Source organism: Setaria viridis, chromosome 2, assembly GCF_005286985.2.
Source record: "Setaria viridis chromosome 2, Setaria_viridis_v4.0, whole genome shotgun sequence".
Lineage (NCBI taxonomy): Eukaryota > Viridiplantae > Streptophyta > Magnoliopsida > Poales > Poaceae > Setaria > Setaria viridis.
The window spans coordinates 4,493,865-4,514,378 of NC_048264.2; the positions used below are offsets into that span (position 1 = coordinate 4,493,865).

The 20,514-nt window shown below is 45.4% G+C and overlaps 1 protein-coding gene across 4 annotated transcripts; it reads left to right on the forward strand.

Annotated features, from left to right (window-relative positions):
- The first annotated feature begins 5,479 nt into the window (after positions 1–5,479).
- Positions 5,480–10,392, forward strand: LOC117845405 (pentatricopeptide repeat-containing protein At4g20740). 4 transcript variants are annotated; one of them, XM_034726437.2, is made up of 5 exons: positions 5,480–7,740; positions 7,895–7,924; positions 8,438–8,603; positions 9,520–9,704; positions 9,966–10,392. In XM_034726437.2, the coding sequence occupies exon 1, from the start codon at positions 5,528–5,530 to the stop codon at positions 7,715–7,717; it is 2,190 nt and encodes a 729-aa protein (XP_034582328.1). In that variant the 5' UTR covers positions 5,480–5,527; the 3' UTR covers positions 7,718–7,740; positions 7,895–7,924; positions 8,438–8,603; positions 9,520–9,704; positions 9,966–10,392. The 4 variants fall into 4 exon arrangements, with proteins under 4 accessions (XP_034582328.1, XP_034582327.1, XP_034582329.1 ...); XM_034726436.2 differs by lacking the exon at positions 7,895–7,924 and having other exon boundaries at positions 5,482–7,740; XM_034726438.2 differs by lacking the exon at positions 7,895–7,924 and having other exon boundaries at positions 5,482–7,740; positions 9,542–9,704.
- The last annotated feature ends 10,122 nt before the right edge of the window (positions 10,393–20,514 follow it).

The following is a 20,514-nucleotide window of genomic DNA, read 5'->3' on the forward strand; positions in this document are numbered from 1 at the left end:
GGGTGAACACAATTAGGGTAAATTATAAAAAAATCCTAACGATAAATGGATTCCTGCCAAACTGCAGATACGAAGAGGAGCACTGCCGCGCCCTTGTTGTGTCACCACAACTCGCCGCCACTTCCTAAGAGGCCCAAGCTATTAATACTATGGCTATGCTTGCGACACTACTAGGAAGGTCAAAGATACCCTCTAGGCTGCACGGGAATCGAGATCGGCCAAAATAAGTAGGTGGGAGATGTTTTCGATCAATGAAAGAGAGATCTACGGAGATAGAGTGATGTTACTCATTCAATAGTTAATAAAGAAGGAAGAGCGTGCAGGCCATGCAGTCTCGCCGCCCGGCTAAACATTAGACAGCTGTGCATTCCAAAATCTCTAGCCTATAAATATAGCCTCTCAGTCCCTTTCCTCCCATCAGTCGTCTACCACTCAAAAACCAAAGACACCCGTGTGTTGTCGCAATGGAGGATGACATGGCCGCCATGTTCCCCAACGGCATACGAACCTTGATTGTCGACGATGACGCCAAGTTCCTGAAATCGGCTTCCAGGCTGCTCTCTATCCTGAATTTCGATGGTACGTGCATTCTGGTGCTTTCTCGATTAGCAATGTTTCAGTTGGCCGCAAATCATTTTTGCACTAGATTTGCAAGTGTTGCATACATGCCTTTGTGAATCAAAATCCCCCCTTTTTATAAATCATGTGAACATATGTTTTTTTGTAAGTATTTGTTTGGAAAGTTTTTAATTTTGCCATGTAAGTATTTGTTTCTGGAAATTTAGACCACCTTTGGACAATTTTTCTCCATGTCCTAGAGTTGTTTGCTAACAAAGATAATTTTGTCCTAATTTGTGGGTGTTCTTGAAAACACCATCTCACTAACTTGCATCTTCATGCGCGTTGCAGTGGTGGTATGCAGCAACGTCGCCTATGCCCTCAAGTCCCTCACGAATGGCAATCTCGAAGGCTTCGATGTCATCCTCGTTCACGCTGCCAAGGCTGCCGCTTGCGGCTTCAACTTCCGTGCCATCGTCGAGGCTAACCTGCTCATCCCCGTCATCTACTGTACGTGATAAGCTGCGTTCCGTGCATGGGATCTCAAGTAGGATACAAAAATATTAACCATGGATCTTGATGATTTGGCGGCAGTCCTCCCACAGGATCACGAGGCCACCGGCGACGAGGCGGCCGACGAGCTGCTGCGGGCGCTGCAGGCGGGGACCTACGTCATCAAGAGGCCAGTGGACACCAACGAGGTGCGCAGCCTCCTGTGGAAGGTCATCGCGTATCGCAAGTGCGAGCTGGAGACCCAGGCGAGAAGGGGCGGCACCGGCGGCGAAGCAGGCCTGGACGTCGCAGGGGAGGACGAAGACCGCGTCCACTTCAAGGTTATAAAGGGAGCAAGCCGGAAGAGGAAGGGCAGCAGTAGCAACCCCGGCGGCTCCTCCGCCGGCACCACCGCGGCCGCAGGTTGGTTGATCCATCTCGTGACGAGCACTAGAAACACCAAATAGTTTTAATTTCCTGTGTATCCTACTAGTAGAACTCCAAGAACATATCTTTTTTTTAGTATTATACATTTTTAATAATTAACTTGTCCTTCATTTATGTTTATTTTCATTAATTAGCAGGAGGCCACCCGGCGGCCAAGGGGGAGGAAAAGGACAACGCCGCTAGCCTGCAACAGGTGCCAATTTCTTCTTCCTGCTGGGGTTCTCTAGCATTTACCAATTTTACAGTGGTAAATTAAATTTCTGGAATGTGGCTGCAGTGACTTCGAATTTTTCATTTTGGCCTCCTCGTAGAGTACGTAATTTTTCATACCGTTTCTGCTTCCTGCTACCGAAGGCATATATGCATAATGCATGGTTTGGGAAGCTCTAGAAGTGCGCATGATGCAAGACTATCTTCAACTTGTGATCTTCCTAATACAGTTTTTTTAATTCGGTGCACCCTAATTGGTTTTCTTGACTTGCTCATAGTCTGGGCCGGGTTGAGCCAGAAAACCCCCCCAACGTTTTTGCCAGCCCGAACCTGGCCTAGGCCCTACCTAACGATTGGGTGGGGTCTGGTCATGCCTAAAGTATTTTTCGGGTTTTCTTTGGTTTTGGGTCAGAATTATGGGTCCGAGCTTGGCATATGGGCCAAAAATCTTCTCCCTAATGCACTTGGTGGAGTTGCGACAAATTAGTTGGGCTATTTTTGGGCAGGTTGAATCGAGTTTATTGTCGGGTAAAAAAAAGTGATTTTAGACTTGTGTCAAGACTAGCAGTGGTTTGGAGCTAGTGCCTCGTGCAAGAGTGTTGAATATAAAATGGTCTTGGTGTGCCTCGTGCAACGAGTGTTGTGGCTTGTTGCTTTATTGCCCCCTTTTTACTGCCTAGTTTGGACCTTTTCTCCTTGATGGACAGTTCTTTTTTACCTTATTCATCTAAGGAATAGAAGTTAGGTAATATAAAATTGTAATTTTACATGAAAATCGTTGGGTAAACTCTTACGTAGGCAGTGACGCAAGACTCTCTCCGGCCGGCTTGTCTTATTATGGTTAATGCAATGAGATCCAGGGGTGGGCCCAGGATTGGCCTTGGGTATATCAGTGTGTATGCAAAAGAACAGTACGCGAACGAAGCCAACGAGCCGCTTAGCAGCTTGAACATCATGTGCCCGGGCTAGTGCAGGCCTTCTGATGAACCATGTTGTTTCTTTAGCTGACATCTTTGGACTTGCAACTGACCACCACAAACTATGAAGGGTTCTAGATCGACCCCTGGTGAGACCCTTGGTTTACCTAGTAATTAAACTTGTGCCAACAAGGCATCCTTGGTTCATCTAGTAATCTTGTGGCAACAAGCTGCTCCAGAAAAAAAGCAACCAACCACTGGATATTGAAATGATGTTGTTGTAGTGATGTGCGGCTGTTACCTTTGTCACTGCTTCGTTTGCACCTGCTGTTTTACTGTCCAATCTAGAATTACCTTTTCTTTTTTTATATTGGCCCCGGTAGCTCTTTTCCCTTTATTAAAAAAGTAAGTCATAATCGGCATATGTATAGAATTTTCCTCGAAAAGTAAGCTTATAATGTAAAATTATAATTTTGCACGGTTTGCTAGATTTATGTCCAAAATCGATTGGTCAAAGTTATGTTTTGGATACTTGCATAGGTCCAAAAACTCCAATTCTTTTTACCGGATTATGTAGGGTCACAAGTCTCACAACAGATAGAGAACTTCTCGTTTGATCTTAAATTTCATAGATAAAGAACTACAAAAATAAGGCACATATAGTTACTTTCTTCTGCGAGGAATATAGTTACTTGTTACTGTACTACTTTCATCTCGTTTCCGTGAATTCCCTAGTATTCCATTGTTAACAATTAATTTAAATACTAACAAATCACTGAATTACATTTCTTTTGCAGCCTGCACAACAGAAACATGGCCGAGGCAAGAAAGCCCAGAAGAACGGCGGCGGTGAAGCGTTCAAGCTTCTGCAACCCAATAAAGCCATGATGAATGGTCCGCAGCTCAACCAACACCAGCCGAAGCCGTCTCTGTTCGTGCATCCTGTCTTCCGGACGCTCGGCGTGCTGCCCTACAAGTCCAAATTCTTCTCGGACGCTGCCGGGGCGAGCAGCAATGCCGGCACCTTCGCCGGCGCCGGCAACGCTTCCGCTCTACCAGCTGCACAGCATCATGTGTACTCAGCGGCGCCATCACCACTGCCTCCGGCGGCACACAGCATCGTCTTCGGCAACAACATGCCACCGGCAACAGCACCAACCATGGCCGCCGCCGCCACTGCCACATACGAGCCACGGTTCTCCCAAGTTATCGGCAACCAGCAGCCGCCGGATGTCCATCCTCTACTGATGTTCGGGCCATTCCCATACCAGGGCCCCCCCCGCCGCCGCCGTCTGTGATGCAGCAAGACGTGCTCGCACCGGCAGCGGCAGGTGATCTTTTCACCGGCGGCATGGCTGGAGGAGCTTCAGCTGCAGTTGCCATAGATGCAGTAGCGTACGGCAACGATGTCAGTTTGTCATTTCTTCAGCCTCCGAACCTTGGTGCAGAACAAGATGGCGGCGAAGAGCTTGCAGGCACGGTGGGCATGGACACGCACGCCGGCATGGCCGATCCACCCATGGCGCCCCAGCCCGTCAGCAGTGCAATAGACAGTGCGACAATGGAGTGGTTGCTCAGCGATGACTTCGACGACTACGTCGGTGGATCATCACCAGCGGTTGCGCCTAATAATCAGGTTATTGGCATGGCTTCAAATGTGGATGAGCCAACAACAATGGCAGGAGGTGCATATGGCAGCACCAGCACCAATGCTGCATCGTCCATGGCGCCTGAGGATCTCGTCGCAATACCAGATTGTGGCACCACCAATGCTGCATCGTTCATGGTGCCTCATCAGGATCTTGGATCGATGCCAAATGGTGGCAGCAGCAAGGCCGCGTCGTTCATGGCTTTGGATGTGAGTGACCTAACAATGGCAGGTGGAGCATTTGGCGACGCTAGTCCCGCACCATTCATGGCGGCGCCTCAGGATCTCGGCGCAGCGCCGAATGGTATGGTGCCTCGTGATCAGGATCTCAGCGCAGCGCCGAATGGTGATCAGGTAGCACAGGACGACGACACCTATGGATCGGTCATGGGGTCTCAAGGCCAGGGCGCTGGCGCGGTGATGGATGGGGATGACGCTATGCTTCCTTCTGATCAGTACGAGGACAACACCTCGTTCCCTCCTGATGAAGCTCTTCTTGGTGACCTGCACGGTCCCATGTTCGAGTTTGACGACGTCGTTGATCTAGACGCCATGCTGGGTTGCTTAACTGGTGGCGGTGCCGCCGCCGCAGATGATGATGATGCAGGGACATCGCTTATCGCCAGCGAAGAAGGTGGCAGCATGAATGGCTTGGGAAACCTTGATGGCCTTAAGATTCCGTATGATCTTCTGGGCGATTTCCTGTTCTGGTATGACAGGAACGGGAACAATGCCCGCGAGTAGTTGCTGAAGCGCATGCAGCAATGCGGCACTAGTACAAGTAAGCAAAGGTAAGTGAGAGGGGAAGACTCTGAGTTCCCTCTCCGGAATAAAGTAGGCATGGCATGATCAGTTCTTCAAACTGATCATGTGTTTGCCGGGAGATGTTTTTAATTCTGCTGAACCCTGTCTATGTCACCAGCCATAGTTTGGAAACTGGATTTGCTTTGTTTCAGACTTGGAGTCGATATTTCTGAACCCACCTGTTTAAGTCTTTTTGCTGCATTTGAGTTGATGTTTCTGAAACCATTATATTCTGATTGCCCATGTATGATTGTATGAACGATGGCTGCCATTATAGTGCAAATAGAGTAGGCATGGCAAGATGTTGGATGCAAATAGAGCTTTCGGACCAAGTCTGGGCCGTTGTACATGCGAAGCCCAGCCCATTAAGAGTTGGCATCCTCACCACTGCTCTCTTCCTCCACCACTGCGGCGGACCAGCGCCGCTCCTCACACACCACCAGCCGGCGCTATGGCCTCCCCGTCCCCTCCCGCCGGCCGCCGCCGCAAACAAACCATCTACCACGGCCACCGTCGCGCCTCGCCGCACCGCCCCACCGTCCGCGGCGGCCTCTTCACCGACCTCCACTCCCCGTCCCCGAGACCCCGTGCCTCCCCCTCCCCCTCCACCACCGCCACCCCCTTCCGCCTCCCCGACTGGGATCCACACTCGCCCTCGTCGTCGTCATCCGTTCCCTCCCCGTCGTCGCCTTCCGCCTCCGCATCCGTCTCCGCGTCCGCGCGCCGCCTCTCCCCGCTCGCGCGCTTCCTCCTCGACGCGCTCCGGCGCCACCAGCGCTGGGGCCCGCCCGTCGTCGCCGACCTCACCAAGCTCCGCCGCGTGCCGCCCTCGCTCGTCGCCGAGGTCCTCACCGCGCGCCCGCCCCCGCCGCCGCCGCTGGCGCTCCCGTTCTTCCTCTGGGCCGGCCGCCAGAAGGGCTTCCGCCACTGCTTCCCGGCATTCCACGCCCTCGCCTCACTGCTCTCGGCGGCGGGCCTCCCCGGCGCCGCCGACCAGCTGCCCGACCTCATGCGCGCCCACGGAAGACCCGTCTCCCACCCGCAGCTCACGCTCCTCGTCCGGCTCCACACCGCCGCGCGCCGCCCGCTCCGCGCTCTCCACGCCCTCCGCCGATTCCACCACGAGTTCGACGTCAAGCCCGAGGTCCACGCGTGCAACCGCGTCCTTGGTGCGTTGGCTGCGGCGGGGCACGTCGACGACGCGCTCAAGCTGTTTGATGAAATGTCGGAGGCTGGAACACGGCCTATGCCGGTGACGTTTGCGATCATGGTGCGTGCGCTGGCACGCGCTGGGATGACGGAGCGGCTTCTGGAGATGATTGGGAGGATGCGGGACGAGGTGTGCCGGCCTGACATCTTTGTGTACACCGCACTGGTGAAGACAATGGTGAGGAGGGGGTATATGGATGGTTGCATCTGGGTGTGGAAGGAAATGGAGAAGGATGGGGTGGAGGTGGACACAATGGCGTATGCTACGATGATTGGGGGGCTGTGCAAGGCAGGGATGGTGGAGGAGGCAGCAGAATTGTTCAAGGAGATGAGGAGCAAGGGGTTACTGGTGGACAGGATGGTGTACGCGTCACTCATTGATGGGTATGTTTCCGCTGGGAGTGTTGGGGATGGGTGTAGGGTGTTGAAGGAGATGATTGATGCTGGCTACCGGGCTGACCTGGAGATCTATAACACACTTATTAGTGGTCTGTGTGGCATAGGTAGGGAGGATAAGGCTCATAAGATGTTTCAGATTGTTCTTCAGGAGGAGCTCATGCCAAGTTCTGATACCGTTTCGCCATTGCTAGCTTGTTATGCTGAAAAGGGTGAACTGGTTATGTTTTTTGGATTGGTCGACAAACTGGCTGAGCTGGACTTGCCTGTTGTTGAATTCTTAGTGGACTTTATGAAGCTATTTGCAGGCAAGGATGGTAGGGAAGTAAAGGCTCTGGAAGTGTTTGATGCCTTGAGACAAAAACAGTATTGTAGTGTGGGCATTTATAACATTGTTATAGAAAATCTGCTGAAGATCCAGGACAGGAAGAAAGCACTTTTATTGTTTGAAGAAATGCAAAGTTCAGTTCACTTCAAGCCAGACTCTTGTACATATAGTCATATGATCCAATGTTTTGTGGATGAAGGAAATGTTGAAGAGGCCTGCTCATGCTACAACTCCATGATGAAGGAAAACTGGATACCAAGTATGCCAGCCTATTGTGCTCTTGTGAAAGGGCTTTGCAAGATTGGGGAAATCAATGCAGCTATTTCACTTGTTAAAGATTGCCTTGGAAATGTAGAAAACGGGCCAACTGAATTCAAATACACCTTGACTATTCTGGAAGCTTGCAGGTCAAAAAGCCCAGAGAAAGTCATCAGTGTGGTGGAAGAGATTATTGAAGTAGGCTGTTCAATGGACGAAATTATCTATTCTGCTATCATGTATGGCTTCTGCAAGTATGCAAGTTCAACCGAGGCGAGACAGGTTTTCACTATTATGAGAGATCGAAATATCCTGTCAGAAGCCAATTTTATTGTCTATGAGGACATGCTGAACGAGCACTTGAAGAAGGTCACTGCAGACTTGGTGATATCTGGGTTGAAGCTTTTCGACCTTGAATCAAAAATGAAATGGAGAAGCAGAATTGATTGAAGAAATATTTATGGACTTACTCGGTACAATCTGCTTCTCTTAACTTCTGATTTCAAATTTTAAATGTTAGATGCACATCTATGTTTTTAACTTAGTTCTTCTACAAGTGAATATGTGATTGCTTGCCTTGAATTTTCAAAAATTTCCAACTTATTCATGGTTTTATATGTCATGTAGTATGGTACCCATGGGACGTCCATATCTGAGGTATTGACATGCTCCTAATAACACAAGTCAATGATATTTAGGAAACATGACAAGGTTGGATAATTTTGGATGTTCACTTGCAAGAACTCTAGCTGAACTTATTAAGTTGGCTTTAGTTACCTCATCTGCTTGGTTGTGTCCTGTACAGTCAGTGATCACATAACTATGTTAAAGGGAATATGCATTTGATCAGTATTTTGTGTTTTCCATGGATATTTCATAATCACTTGAAACATTGAAGCCATTATAGGGGTAGTGAAGTTGCATACATGGTGGTGAAAGTATTTACTGATATTTTTTCATTCATATGGAGATTTTAGATATGTTTCTAAGCATATATTAACGTTAACAAATGGATGAGGTCACATATATAATGGTGGATTAATGTGTGGTGATCTATTTAATTGAAATTATCATAGCTGTGATAATGATGGGACCTCTTCATTAATTTTGTTAAATGATTCCTATTGTTACTATACTAATTAGGTTCTAATACCATATCATTGTTGACAGATATTTGTAAAATCATACCTGGGCAAGGTTGTGGGACAAGCAAAGTTCCAAACCCAGTGTGCTGTTTACTAGATACTGGGGACACAGATGGATGGACCTCATCATGTTACTTTATTATTTGCCAAACTGCAGAACACCCTTTCCCAGAACGTGGCATAGCACCAAAGTAAGTAACAGGAGTATGTAAATTCTCTAATATGGAGTGTAGGTGAATAAAACTTAGCTTATCATTAGTGTATTGTGTACACTGTTTCCTGCCTTCTCACTTAGTAAGCCTTCTTTGCCCCTTCCTCCTTATTCTGTTTGGTATTCACTTACAGAATTGGTCCTTGAATTATATTTCATGACCAACCCACATAGCAAGTATTATACTAGGCTGAATTGTTGCGCCATGTGTTAGACGTTTGTAAGATATGATGAGAACTGGAGTTGACTTGAGCTATTGGTTCCCCACTCTCAAACACTTGGTCATAATCTATGATCAGAAATTCAGAAGCAATTTATCATCCCTCCAGTTTTCAGTCTTAGAAAACACACTGAAATAGTTGAAAATTGAAAATATATGTACAAACTCTTTACAATGAGAAAGTGTATATCTATCTATATCCACAACCGAGATTTTAGTCTTGTAACCAATTATATATGTGTTTGTATAACCTCTTCAGTAAAATCAGATTTGATTGGATCAAATATCTGCCTCATCATTGTTTGGAGCTTCATGTATAACCTCTCTCAACAGAAAAAGAAAAACACTTCTGTTATGGGCCTCTTGATTAGAAAAATTGAACTTACCCTTTCTTGTAGTCAATTATACCTTAGGTTTTAAACTTGGAGGTAGTTAATTATTGTATCACACAATAGCTAGAATCACCATTGAAAAATTTAGGAGTGCATGAAGAAAAATATCCGAATACAGATGAACTACTTTAGGTACTATAGTGATTAAAATTTTAGAATACATAGGAGTAGCTAAGCAATTTTAAGAACCTTTTTTGCAATAGTGCCTCAATAGTTTAACCATGTCTGGCAATGTACCGTTTATTTCTGTATCCACATTGGCATTTGTACTCACAGTGCTTTAGGCGCACACAACATATTATGTAGCAGGAACAGAAAAGTGCTTCCTTGATCCTGGTCCCTATTCTGCCTTGTACAATCTCTGGAGTTTGGGCATCCCCTGGATGATATGAAGAAAGTAATTCTGGCTGGTTGACACTCAATAGCGAAGTGAGATCCATGCTATGCAACCTACAAGGCTGATGCAGAGGTAATCTGGATATTTCTTAAGAGACCAGAAGTTGAACCCATTGATTTGTTCTCATCGCACTCTGTTACCCTTGAACTGATTAAAGAATAAAAGATTTAATTCTGGTCAAGGCCTAGAACTCCTATGGTTTAATTCAGTCCTCGTGAAGGAGCCTTGCTTGCCCTCATCATATATAACAGTTGATATGTCACTGTTGCTAGATAACCTTATATGCTTGAGGACACTAGTTAGATACTAAACGTCTGCCGTCTTCTCTTGCAGAAGTGTGATTTCTCTGCCCATTCTGAAGCACCAGTTGAGGATAATCTGCTGCATGCCAGACATGGGCATAACTGTTGGCACATAGCGTTAGGTATAAGTGTTAATGCATCTTGATGCTGGTGGGTTGCTGTGGATGTTTGCATACGATTCCTCTTGGTTGTTCCAATAATTTGCGAGCATGGGCTTTGCGATGTGAGTCGTTGATCGTTAGTGGGACCCAGCTTCTAACCTGGGACAAATATGTACTGTATGGATTTGTTCGCTGTTTCTTTGTTTTCTGAACCTCAGTCCATCAAGAGTTGATGAGAAGTTTTGGATGGCATTTGGTGATAGGATGATGCTACATGTAGTCTTGTATAGACTTTGAGAACAAATGCAGAATGTGCAGGCAACTTTAAAAGAATCCAGATGGTTACTTATTTGTTTACTCTGTTTTACTTGAATTTGGTAGATCACCATGGATTCAGTGGTAGTTTGTAGGAACTGAAATGGGCAAAACTTTATGCCGTTTGGACGAACACCTTGCATGCATGTGGCATGCTATAAGGCACTGCTTCAATATCTACAAACATGAAACTGCCGATATCGATTGAATGTGCTCATGTGCCTTAGCTTAAGCAGCAGGAATGCATGGACACTGTTTGATGAGGACCTTGGATGATTGATCTATCATTCTATCGTTACAGATTATTTATGAGCATGTCATTGTCGCTGCAGAGGAGATACCACCAGCTGAATGGGGAGTCTATGGAACAGCATCCTGCTGCAACATAACCTGTATCAAAACTCCCCGAAACTAAGATGAGACCTCTTGAAGACTTGGATTGAGATGAAACTTGGGATAACCTCTCTGAACCGCAAAAACTTTTTGGATGAGACTTTGCTCAAAATAGCCCTGGCTAGTGGTGATGATGAAAGACAAAACAATTGAACTGGTAAAAGGCAGCACCAAGGCTACCACTTGGCCGTATCGAATTAAGATGTGCCGAACAATTCGGTTGATAGAGTAACTGGGGCTATCAACTTCACCTTCTGCAAATGGGTTGTGCGTGAAATATTTCCCCTGAAGAAAGCTGCTTGGTTTGAGGTTAAGAGTGAGGGTATAGGAGCTTTACCTTGCCAGACACTGGTGCACTAGGACATGTTTTTACATAAAGGAAGCTTTGTTCCTAATTGCCGAAAAAAACAGATGGAATTGATAGCTCAATCAGCTTAGCACAATAGCTATTATGTCCATCAGCGTCAGGCTTAATGGCAGGCAAAGACTAAACATGCATTCCTAATTGCCGCAAAGCGAGAGGGATTTGTTAATCGATAGAACATTCTTGCTTGCTTGACTAGGTTACATATGCTCAAAAATAGGGATGAATGTCGCCGTAAACACAAGGATGGAGCATAGGGAAAAAGGTTAGGTTCCAATATTTGGGAAAGGTCAAGCATACATGCTTGCTCGCGCTACAAAGTAAGCTGGACTCTCGTGCCACCATGAAAGCAACATCGAACTCAAGTGGATCTGGCCCCATACAAAAAAAAGTCTTTTTGGGACACCATGGAGATGGCTGTAAAGTTTTACAACTTAAAAGCAACTCAAACTCAAGTGCTTCGAACATATTAACCGGTCTTCTAGCATATGAGATTGCTATATTGATGATATATCTGGGCCTTCTCGAAATTTTTCTTATGTTATCTATAGTAACGCAAAATTTTCGTATGAACGAAGATGTAGACTGTAGTAGAAATCCGAAAATACTTTTATTACGCAAAAAAAAAGAATGAACTGCAACTATTACTGGTATTATTTTCTCTAGAATATAGAGATCGGACAATAATGGAAAGTACTATGTACTGGCAGTATTCTCGTGTATTTTCTCTTTAAATTTAGTATAAAAAGATTAAGGTGCATGGGCAATCATTTTCTTCACTTGGACGATTAAGACACTGCAAATAATTGCAAGCAGGTAGTACTCGTATGCAGTACGTGAGCCACGGTTGCCACAATAATTTCTTCATGTATACGAGATTGCTACTTATGCTTATGATATATATGGGACTCTTAGCAACTTTAATTTCCTAAATTACCTAGGGCCTGTTCAAAATGTGGTAATTTCATAGGAAACATACAAACTCCACTAGAAATCTGAAAAATGTTTTTTTAAAAAAAATACTACCACTTAATTTAAGGGACAAATGCAGCCCCCGGAGTTCATAAAATTAGGAAAAAGAATGAACTGCAATCATTAGAATTCGCTGCGATCTCCAGAAGATAGAGATTGGACAATGGAGAAAAGTACGGTGTGTAATGGCAACACTCTCATGTATTGTTTCTCTTCAAACTTTAATGCGAAAAGATTAGGGCGCATGCGCAATCATTTACTCGACTTGGACGATGATTAGGACGCTACACAAATAATTGCAAGGAGTTAGTAGCCGTATGCAGTACGTGAGCTACCGCTGCCACAATAATCATTTGATTTCCCCCCCTTCGATCTTTTCATCACCAATCAGTGCTTCCGTCGATCTCCTCTCCATTTATTTCTATATCTTTAATTAATCCACGCTACCAATCAGCCACGGATCTCCTTCACATGCCACTGAGTAGGACTGGCATTATGGGGGTATTAAGAGTACACCAAACTTTGGGCTGTAGTAGAAAGGGACAGAGAATCTAATGTTGTACACACACCAATCAACCGCCTAATCAATCAACCTCAATTAATTGCTATTTAATTATCATAGATCCTCTATTTAATTCAAAAACGAGCTGATTTATATCTGTGACATTAAATTAGTGATGTCAGTGATGAAAGGAAGGAGAGGTGTGTACTATATAGATATATACAAAAAGTTACAAGTTCATTTACATCACAAAGTATGTATGCAAAAATTTGAGTGACACATATAAATTGAAAAGTATGATGTGCTGAAAAGAAATACTTCTTCATCATGAATCAATTCACTTCTCAATTGAGTATCCTTCCTTGCATCAGAGACTCAGGGTAGACAATCCATCCAACTCCAAGAACAGGTTCCACTCCAATTAATGATCTCATGTATAGCGCCTTCAGAACAATCTGATGCACAATAAGACCACTGCAAAGCCTCCAAATCATATACAGGTGAATCAAGAAAAAATAGCTCGGGAAACTAATCATGCATCAACAATGCAAGCCATGGGAGGAGGAATTCGAAATTGGAAAAGAAGCTAGCTGTTCATTTTGGTGCTCCGACGACTGATGCTTCACCGACAACCATGAACCTCCAAGAAACTACGGAAAAGCACGAAAGAATCATATGCTGCGACAAATTTGTGAATTACCCTTGCAAACCGACGAAGTATGTATCTTCCGTGCATCCACGAGCAGATGAAACTGCGCAGCATGATCTGATCGTTAGCAGTTTCGGTCATCATTGCTGTAGTCGTCAACTAGCTAAACACTCGTCAGATCATGCTGGCAGCTTCAGCTCCTGGAGGACGCACCACAACAATTGTAGAGAGAGCTAGAGAGATGTATGAGAGAGAGAGAGAGAGGTGTATGATGAGAGAGGGAGAGAGATGCATGATGAGAGAGGAGGAGGAGAAGAGAGGAGGAGGAGGAGGATGCGAGGAGGTGAAGTCTGGGAAGAGGGGGGTAGCATATATAGCAGTGGCACCAATTCATGTGATTGGCCAATCTTTGATATTGGTGGTTATGCATGTAGGAGGAAAGGTCAGATTGTTGCTTATAGTTAGCTCTAGCTAGATTGATGTAACAACTAACTAATGTGGTGGTCCCAACGGCGGCATATACTACATACATTCTGTCACTCTCAACCCTCCCCCCCTAACCACCACCTTTCTGTTAGGCTTTGTGAAAAAATATTTAACTTGCTGCACTTACTAATCAACCTACAGAAATGCATAATTAAAAGACAGTGTTCACATTAACTATAGCTGCTAGCTCTATGATCCTAGCTATAGTATATATATGCACATAGGGCATCATAACCTGACTTATGGACAGCCTTTTGAGTCTCCCATCAGTTTCCAACCAACAACTACTCCCTCGGCTCCAATTGCAGGTCGTTTTAGTTTTTAGGCTCCATCTATGAACCTAAAAAGCCAAAACGACCTGCAATTTGGAACGGAGCGAGGGAGTATATTTTATAAATCAAAAAAGTTCCTTTTGTTATTTTGTTGATTGTTGTCTTGTGGATTGCTAAGCTAGGCATTGTGTGCATATATGGTTCTTATGGAAGGCCTTGTTGATAACCCTAAAAAAACGCCTTGTTGAAAGAAATGAACGTAGCTTTTCAATTCCGAAAGCAATGAAATTAACGCAAACAACGTCAAGAGGTAAGTAGGATTCTGGGGAAGTGGTGGTGATCTTTTCCTTCTCCGTTTCTTTCCTTTTTCACGCAAAGTAGTCGCGGTAGTTTTGGTCACAAGCAAACCATTCTGGAGAAAGCGAGATGCACGCTTGTGGATTGAATTCTGTCATCTGTACAATAGCTGGCGTTGTACATACATACATACATACATACATACATACATACATACATATAAATACTATATATCATATCATGCATGTTGCAAAAGGTAATGTGGACACCTAATTTGTTTGTTGTGTATAGCTGTGGCGTGCAGTACTGATGCTGGAGAAAGAGAGCGCGTGTGTACAATACATGCGCATGTGGGACGTACACGTACATGGCCTGCAAGGCCACGAATCTTGATCTGGGTTACAGAAATCATTGGTCCTTGAAAAGTGATGCACCACATATAGCTAGGAGGACACAACGGAAAGTCATCAACAACCAAATGTAGGGTTTATTTATTCTATCTCATCAGCTAATGATGCAATTTGCTTTGTAAATTGTACTATGCTGTGTAGTCGATCGTCTGTGGGGGAGATTAACAATTGACAGTGCAATTAATTTGATTAATGTGCACTGATGAGACCAAATTTGATGTCACAATTAGCATGGCATGTGCTTGTGAGCCTGTCCATGTTAGATATTTGTTGTCCTTCATATACTAATATAGCCGCAAAAAAAAAAATCTCAATATCACCATGCCTGGATGCTACGCAATTTTTGTGATAAAGGGCCGGCCAATAATGCACATGCATGATACACCTCGATCTTAGTCGTTTTCTTCAACCAATTCATCCCTACATCAGATGCAACCAACCATACCCTGCTAGTGCTAGATCATATAAAGTCTGAACATTAACCCCTCTTACATGCTAGATATTACTTAAAGATATAACATTACCCACACTCCACAAATTAGGGGGATGCCACGTTCACCAAAGATATCGCCCTTATTTTTCAACTTCCAGGCTACAAGAAAGTGACAACGCAGCATGTATGTCTTGCTCACAGTTTGAAATTAGGTCCGTCCCAAATTACTATTCATTTTAGTTTTTCTAAGTTCATGATTTTTGCTATGTATCCAGACATACCATATATTCAGGTGCATAGCAAAAATTTTGAATCTAGAAAAGCTAAAATGAAAAGTAATTTGGGATGGAGGGAGTAGTTTCAATTTCATGCATGTGCATGGAACAGTAGGCCAACACACTGTACTTGGAAAAAGCAACAAGTGATCATGAGGTAGTCATGCAGCCACAGCGCTCGGCTCATGCATGGCGACCTAGCTACCGCATGTCATGAGACCCTAAGAAACCGCAGCCTGCCCACATGACGAACTTAATTACAGTTAGTTCTCATATTAGCTGGTGATCAGTGGGAGCTGCCTAGGTCAAGCGTGCTGGCGCTGAGAGAGAAAGAAACTAACAAAGATATCGATAGATAGATGGTGCTGGAATAATGATGTACGCAATGCGTGGCAATGTTAAGTTAGTTGATTTTTTTTTAATTCGTTCACAGGACAAAAGGCATATATTTACATACATAATTCTGAAAACACAGCTCAATTTAGGCTACAAGGTGCTGCACAAGATGAGGGTATTCGTCGTTGATAAAAGAAAAACATGTACTTTTTACTCCAAACGAAGTTTCACGAAAAAAAAATATGAATTTCAAACAAGGCACTCTGCTGAGCGGATTTACGAAATTCGAGTATACAGTTGCGATTTTTTTTAAGGTTATACTGTTGCGATTTTAAAAGGATACATGGCTTCCACTGAAGAATTTGGTGGGGAGGCAAAGGAATTCAGACTTGGACAGGAGCATCCGCTACTTGATTAGCAGAAACAAATTCGGCCTGGAGGCCCGAGTTTCTCGGCCCACGGCCCACGGTCAGACTAGTCCGGCCCACCCACGCCACCGCCGTCATCCTTGAAACAAAGCAATCCTTCCCTTCCCGGCCGACGCCTCGTCGTCCATCTCGCCTTCCTGCGCCGCCGAAGCACGACGCAACCCACCATCACCACCGCACCTCGCGATTTCCTCCTCCCGCCGTCTCCCTGCAGGGTGTGGGGCCGTGGAGGTCCATCCGCGTTCCCCGGTAAGACTCCTCCTCGACCTTCCTGCTGATGCCGCCAGGGGCCTAATTAAGACAATTTCGCATAATATCGCAAGCTTAGTTTGAGATGCACTTGTCTGCTAGTAGTTTTTGATGGATTAATGCCTTGCTTTTTGGACGTTGATGAAGTGTCCTTGTGCATTTTGCGGTTGTGCCTGCAGGTGACCTAGAAGGTGTGGGGGCACAACCATGTCCAAGGTCAAGAACCCCCATGTTTTCTTGGACATATCCACTAGTGGCTGTGGCGCGCACTCGCGCGCCGCCGTCATTTGGCGAATGCACCTGATCATGGTGCGTGCCATGAATGTAATCCACTTGTGGCACCATAAACATAACATAAACATAAAAGAATAGAAGGTAGCGACGGCTAAAATGATCTGCTGGTACATGTGTTAAACACACTGCTGAAAAAAGAAACTGAACAAACAGAATCAATACATACGCCCTAAGATGCACCTTTCTTCCAATAAGTGGAGATGTGTTGCTTACTCTAGTGGAGGGTGTTTATTTGTGCTTCAAATAAGTGGAGCCGTGGAGGGTGTTCATTTGTGCTTCAAACAAATAAGAGCGAAGGGAAGACATTGCATACTGCAGAACAAACAAACTAACCATTACCGTGCAGCGAGAATATTAGCATCAACAAGTCCAGTGTAGTGTGATATTCAGATCACTGGTCCATTGTACCTAGTAATGATTTGTTAGAAAATTCACTATGTTATCATATAAATTAAACTCAATTATGCGTTTCTCGTAAGAACCAGTCATTGTTTCACTATACGCTATAGAAGGTCCTAGATTCAAAGAAACGTGGGCAGTTGCCAGTTTTTCTTAATCTGCATAACCTTAACTTTTCGAAGCTAATTATAATTTGCTCATTTAGAAACAGAGTTCTTAAAAGGAGCAAACAAAATATAACCATTGAAAGCAACACGAAACAAACTGCCTACTTACAGGTGTAGCATAGGGTGCTGATTGTAATTCATATTCGTAATATTTTCTTTCGGTCTATTTGGAAGAAAAGGTGTGGCTGCAAAATGTGATAGTCAAGTAGTAATAAGAGGGTGAAAAGACACCACCGGAGTTTTGCAAAAACGTATTGAACCTAAAAGTAGCAGTAAACTGTAGGATTTTTTTAATAGGCTATTCACCCCCTCTAGCCATTTAGGTCCTTTCGATCGCTACATCTATCAACTGCAAAGAAAGATGCTTTTACTGCCCATCATAAGATATATAGTATAAAAAAATTATAACACTTATTATGGAGAATAATTTGCATTGAAAATCAATACATGGGCTTTGTGTAAACCCCTTGTGCTACTAGTCTTGCTTTGTATCTCACCACCACATTGTTCTCAATCCATTCTTAAATAGTTTTGTATCCCACAGTGAAGATAACTCGAGACGTTGGCATCATAGTCTCAAAACACCTCTTTCTTGTGAGCGAGACTATCTCTGCATGTATTACATCACTCAAAAAGTTTCAGTAAGAGTGTTAAAAGCACTCTGCCATGGTCTTATTCGCTGGATCACTTGGAATGTTGTATACAGTTCATTCAAAGAAGTATGTGTTGACACATGTATCCTTTTTATCATATAATTCTCTAGTGTATCAAAAAAAATTAAAGTCATTAAATTAAAGTACCCTAAATGACTCTGCGTGACTTCCCAAAACTGGAGTCCTTCAATTGGTATCAAAGCGGGTTAAGGATCAATCCACCTTAATGGGTTCACTAATAGAAAAATGACCTCTCGTCCCTAGCCTTAGTACCGGTTGTTTTTGGATCCGGTACTAATGTTAGCATTAGTACTGGTTCCAAAATTGAGATCTCGCGGACCCCCTCTAGTATTGGATGGGGGTTCCAAACCTCTAGTACCGGGTGGACTAGAGGATTTAGTACAGGGTGACCGCACCAACCTAGAGGGTTACACCGACCACCATTTAGATTTTTTACCGTTAGCTTCGATCCACGCGTGCTTCTTTAATTTAGTGGGTGTTTGATACGAGGTGCTAAACTTTAGCAGGGTCATATTGGATGTTCGCATGCTAATTAGGAGGACTAAACATAAGCTAATTACAAAACTAATTGCACAAATGGAGTCTAATTCGCGAGATAAATCTATTAAGGCTACTTAATCCATCATTAGCAAATGGTTACTGTAGCACCACATTGTCAAATCATGGACTAATTAGGCTTAATAGATTCGTCTCACAAATTAAACTCCATTTGTGCAATTAGTTTTATAATTAGACTGTGTTTAATACTCCATCCAAACATCCGATGTGACAGGTGCTAAAGTTTAGCGGGGTGTATCGAATACCCCCTTATTCTCCTGTGCACGACCCCTCCCTCCTCAAATCCCACCGGCGTGGCGCCCTTATCCTCTCCAGAGCCACGCCCCCTCCCTCTCCTTCTCCCTAGCTCCCCCCTCCTTCTCCCTCCGGCCCGCTCCTCTAGTCTCTAAATCTCCACCAGTGCCGCGTCCCTCTCCCTCCCTCCCTTCCACCAGCTCCCTCCCTCCCTCTCCCTCTCACGCGTCCTCCCTCGGCCTCCCCACACCTCCCCCTCCGGTCGCCCCTCACCTCTTGCCCGGGGCAAGGAGCCTCGGTGGGGCGAGGCCCAGCGGCTTGGTGGCTCGGATGGCGGCAGCGACGCCTCTCTCTCTCTCTCTCTCTAAGATGGCAGTGTGGGCGGTGGAGGCGGAGGCGGTGGAGGGGAGGGGCGGAGGGGAGGGGTAGCGGCGGATGGTGGTGGAGGCGGTCGAGGCAGCGGATGGCGGCGGGGGCAGTGGAGGCGGAGCCGGTAGAAGGGAGGGGAGAGGCGAATGGGAGGGAAGGGAGGGGTGGCGGTGTTTGGCGGCGGGGGCGGTGGAGGCGGAGGTGGTGGAGGGGAGGAGATTGGAGGGGAGGGGCGGCGGTGGATGGCGGCGGGGCCGGTGCTGTGCCAGCTTCGGGGGCCGGTGGCGGCAGGTTTGGGGGGATTTTGATTTTTTTTAATTTTTTAACACCCTCTAGTACCTGTTAGTACCTTAGTACCGGATGGCTAGTACCGGTTGCCCTTGGAGTGCCGGTTGCCCTTGGAGTTTTGGGACCTATACTGATAGCTGTTTATCTAGTAGTGCTTCTTGATCCGTGAAGGCGACATGGAGCGCAGTTTCGCCAAGACGCTGTTTTTTAATGGGCAAATTACCCGTATTGGAAGATACGCATGTCTGCGTACCTCCAGAGCATAGGCTCGCAGGTGTGGGAGATTTGTGAGGATACTACCTACGTGGTGCTTGTTGCTCGTATTGGTCAGGAGCAGATGTACCTACGTGATCGCTCTTAGAACAAATATGGCCGATATATACATAATACATTGCCCTTAGATGCTAGATAGCTGATGAGTTGGGCATCGTTGCTATTTGGTGCTTTATTATGTTTTCAGGTTCATACTTTATTCACTAAAAAGAGGGGGCATATGTTGACACACAAATGTCTCTACATGAAGAGTGGGCTGGACCATCATCTTCCTGACATCAAGGACGTGCTAGAAATTATTTGGAGTGACAAACAACGAAACAAACAAGCAAAAAGAAAGAAGATGGTGCTTGCCCTGACTAAGTCGGCTTAGCCGATTCCCAAAGTGGGCTAAGCCGGTTCATCAGCCCCAAGTCGGCTTAGCCGAGTCTCCAAGTTAGCTAAGCCAACTGCCCCTGTCTGTGGCCTGGCCGCAGTGCCTGAGCCCGCGAAAACTAGCTTAGCCGACTCTCCTAATGAGTTCGAGCCGATTTGGTTTCTAAATCGGTTTTGACTCTATTTTTGATGTGGGAAACTTGGAGAATGCGTTTTAGGATTACTAGCAGAAATGCCCGTGCGTTGCTACGGGTCATTACTTGCTCACGTGTTGGCGTTGATGGAGGTGATCTATGCGCGTGTTGCTGAGCAGTTTCTCGATGGCGAGGAGGTCCTGGGCTCCTGGCCACAACCCCGCAGCTATTTATACAGATTTCTATCCGAGTCGGCCTCGATTCCGATCCGGTTCGGCAGCGAACTCTCTTGGCAGTCTGGCCCCGAGTCAGCTTCGATTCCGATCCAATTCG

Excerpts from the sequence above, each read along its gene's own strand:
- LOC117845405 (XM_034726437.2), top strand. The coding sequence starts at position 5,528 with ATGGCCTCCCCGTCCCCTCCCGCCGGCCGCCGCCGCAAACAAACCATC.